Raw genomic sequence first — 3,156 nt, 5'->3', positions numbered from 1 at the left:
ACTTCCTGTTTGTTCAGTGACGTACGGCGCTCAGGTTTTTTTGTCTTCAGCAATGTGTGTGTGTGTGTGTGTGTGTGTGTGTGTGTGTGTGTGTGTGTGTGCATGTGTGTGTGTTGGTTCCAGGTGCTATCCCCAGTGTAACCTGAGCTGGTCTTTATTAATAAATAATGCACCTGAACCAGTCAGCTCGTCCGTCAGCTCGTCAGCTCCGGCTCATTCTGCCACTTGCCCCTCCGAAGGAAGGACACAGACACACAAACAAACACACAAACACACACTGACCGACACAACGTCCCAGCGCTGGAGATATTCTGACAGTTTTCAGGTTCAGGGTTTTATTTTCAGGGATAGTTCTGGATTCTGTGGAGCCACCTGGAGCGACCTCACCGATCATGAACCCTGAATAGTAAGTGTTGTGTCTTTATGTTGTGTGTCACTGTATGAGTACTAACACACCGTGTGTAACGCTGATATCTGCACATACACTGACGTGGGAAGTTAGGAGACACTTTAAATCCTTGTAACATCCTGGAGTTTGTTTTCCACTCGGTTAATGAATGTCATGTTGTGTTAATTATATGTGAGAGTGTGTAGTCGATTCTCTGTGGATCACTGGGCTGCAGAGGCTCATGGGAGTTGTAGGCCTGAGAGTCAGTTCTGCCAAATCAAGTGACGTCACCTCAACAACGTCATAAATAAACCACAATCCATCACATCTCAACTCTCTCTCAACAGTAAAGCTACAATATCCAATAGTTACACAATAGAACAAATGATCCAACTAGTGTGAACTATAGTGAAAGAGTCTTTTAAGCTCCGCCTCCGTTTCACCTGGATTCCACACGACTCAGAGTTTAGAGCGGACGAGCAGAAACTGAGATCCTCTTGCTGATTGGGTCTAGTCACGGTGTAGCCTTCTCTGATTGGTCAGGCCCCTGTCACATGACCTCCTACCTGAAGAAACTTCCCAGGTTACAACCCTGTTGTGTTAACATGGAGGAGACGAGCTTCTTATTTCTAACTTTGCTCTTTTTGTACCCAGCAACCAAATGTGTCTGTGTGTAGGAGAATGAATTATCTACAAATATTACTATTATTATTGTTGCAATAGTGTGCATGTAAATCTATGAATGTGTGTGTGTGTGTGTGTGTGTGTGTGTGTGTGTGTGTGTGTGACTACAGCGACTACCTGTTCAAACTTCTTCTGATTGGTGACTCTGGAGTTGGAAAGTCATGTCTGCTGCTACGCTTCTCGGTGAGACTCTCAACACACACACACACACACACAAACACACACAAACACACACACGAACACACACAAACACACACACGAACACACACAAACACACACATACGCACAAACACACACTCACACACACACATTGTCATTGCTTGAAGTTGATATTATAAGAAGATTATTCACTTCTCTCAAAGTTGATCATATCTTGTCACGGTGAGTTCGGAGGCTGTGAACCAGATCTGGACGATAAATAAATATTCCAATAAACGATAACTGTAGTATTGATATTTGTCTGCCGCCTCAGGATGACACGTACACTGAGAGCTACATCTCCACCATCGGAGTCGACTTCAAGATCAGAACCATCGACATGGACGGGAAGACGGTGAAGCTACAAATCGTAAGAGAGATGGAGGAAGAAATAAATCAAACAGCTTGAAGCCAAACAAGAGTAAATATCCTTTCAGAGGGAGGGCTCACTGTGTGTGTCTGTGTGTGTGTGTGTGTGTGTGTGTGTCTGTGTGTGTGTCTGTGTGTGTGTGTGTCCTTCAGTGGGACACAGCCGGTCAGGAGCGGTTTCGAACCATCACCTCCAGCTACTACAGAGGCGCTCACGGCATCATCATCGTCTATGACGTCACTGAGCAGGTCAGGGTTCTCTCCTCAACATAAAGGAGGAGTGTGAACATTAACTTCTCCTCCTCCTCCTCCTTCACGCCTCTCCCTCTCTCCCTCTCTCTCTCCCTCCCTCTCTCCCTCCCTCCCTCTCTCCCTCCCTCGCTCTGCAGGAGTCCTTTAACAACGTCAGGCAGTGGTTGGACGAGATCGATCGCTACGCCTGTGAAAACGTCTCCAGGCTGCTGGTGGGAAACAAGTCGGACCTCGTTAGCAAGAAAGTGGTGGACGCTGCCACTGGTCAGGTACACACAGACACACACACACACAGACACACACACAAACACACACACTAATAAATAATAATAAAGACCCCACCAGTCGAACAGAGCGACAACACACGTGTGAGGCACATGTAGGATGTAGTGTAGCACCAACACGAGCATGGTGTGATGTTGTCATGCTTGTGTTATCTTGTGTTGCATCCTCTGGTGTCCTCAGTTTGAAATAAAGTCGTATAGATTTAAACTTATATTCAAACCTCACGAAGAAGAACCTCAAGATCCAAGATGGCCGATCAGTAGAAGTGAAAACTGCAGTAATTCACCTTCAGTGTCGCCCATTAGTTACCTTGACTCTAGACATGTGTTACAGATGTGTGCAGCCCCCCCCACTGCAACGTGCTCAAACTATGGTTGATATTGAAACCATGTTTATCAACAGTTAGTATATTAACCTGATCCCATTTGACAGCTGACACTTTGTTCTGTGAACTTTCTGAGGAGTTGTGATCGTGTCTCTTCTCTCGGGACTCGTCTCCAGGATCTGGCCACGTCCCTGAAGATCCGCTTCCTGGAGACGAGCGCTAAGAGCTCGGACAACGTGGAGAAGTCCTTCCTCACCATGGCCTCGGAGATCCACCAGCGCCTGGCCAGTGAGGGAGCCGGTCTGCAGGGCCAGTCCACACAGGCCAAGGCCCAGGGCACCAAGATCAGCAGCGCCCCCGTGTGGCTGGGGGGGGACAAACAGACGCAGGAGGCCGCTAACTGCTGCTGAGCAGGAAACATCTGCCCTGATGTGGCTGCGCTGCTCAGAGAGAGGTTCTAAACACAAGCACTGGTTTAGTGTTGGAACACACAATCACATTGTGTCAGCATTTTGACATGTTTGCTATTGAAAACATAAAAACATGTTTTTAACTTTATGTATGTTTTGAGCGTGTTTTTTTGAAGAAGGCTTTTATGAGGCATTTCTGCTTTATTATGAAAAGAGACAAACAAATGAAGGATTACAGCCGAACA

At 46.7% G+C, this 3,156-nt stretch overlaps 1 protein-coding gene across 1 annotated transcript; it reads left to right on the top strand.

Annotated features, from left to right (window-relative positions):
• The first annotated feature begins 375 nt into the window (after positions 1–375).
• Positions 376–2,911, top strand: LOC128439684 (ras-related protein Rab-1B). Its single transcript, XM_053422069.1, has 6 exons — positions 376–406; positions 1,183–1,255; positions 1,545–1,640; positions 1,793–1,888; positions 2,029–2,160; positions 2,678–2,911. The coding sequence occupies exons 1-6, from the start codon at positions 393–395 to the stop codon at positions 2,909–2,911; spliced, it is 645 nt and encodes a 214-aa protein (XP_053278044.1). The 5' UTR covers positions 376–392.
• The last annotated feature ends 245 nt before the right edge of the window (positions 2,912–3,156 follow it).

The sequence above is a fragment of the Pleuronectes platessa genome, chromosome 5, assembly GCF_947347685.1.
Source record: "Pleuronectes platessa chromosome 5, fPlePla1.1, whole genome shotgun sequence".
In the NCBI taxonomy this organism is placed as follows: domain Eukaryota; kingdom Metazoa; phylum Chordata; class Actinopteri; order Pleuronectiformes; family Pleuronectidae; genus Pleuronectes; species Pleuronectes platessa.
This window is presented reverse-complemented; position numbering and strand designations above follow the sequence as displayed.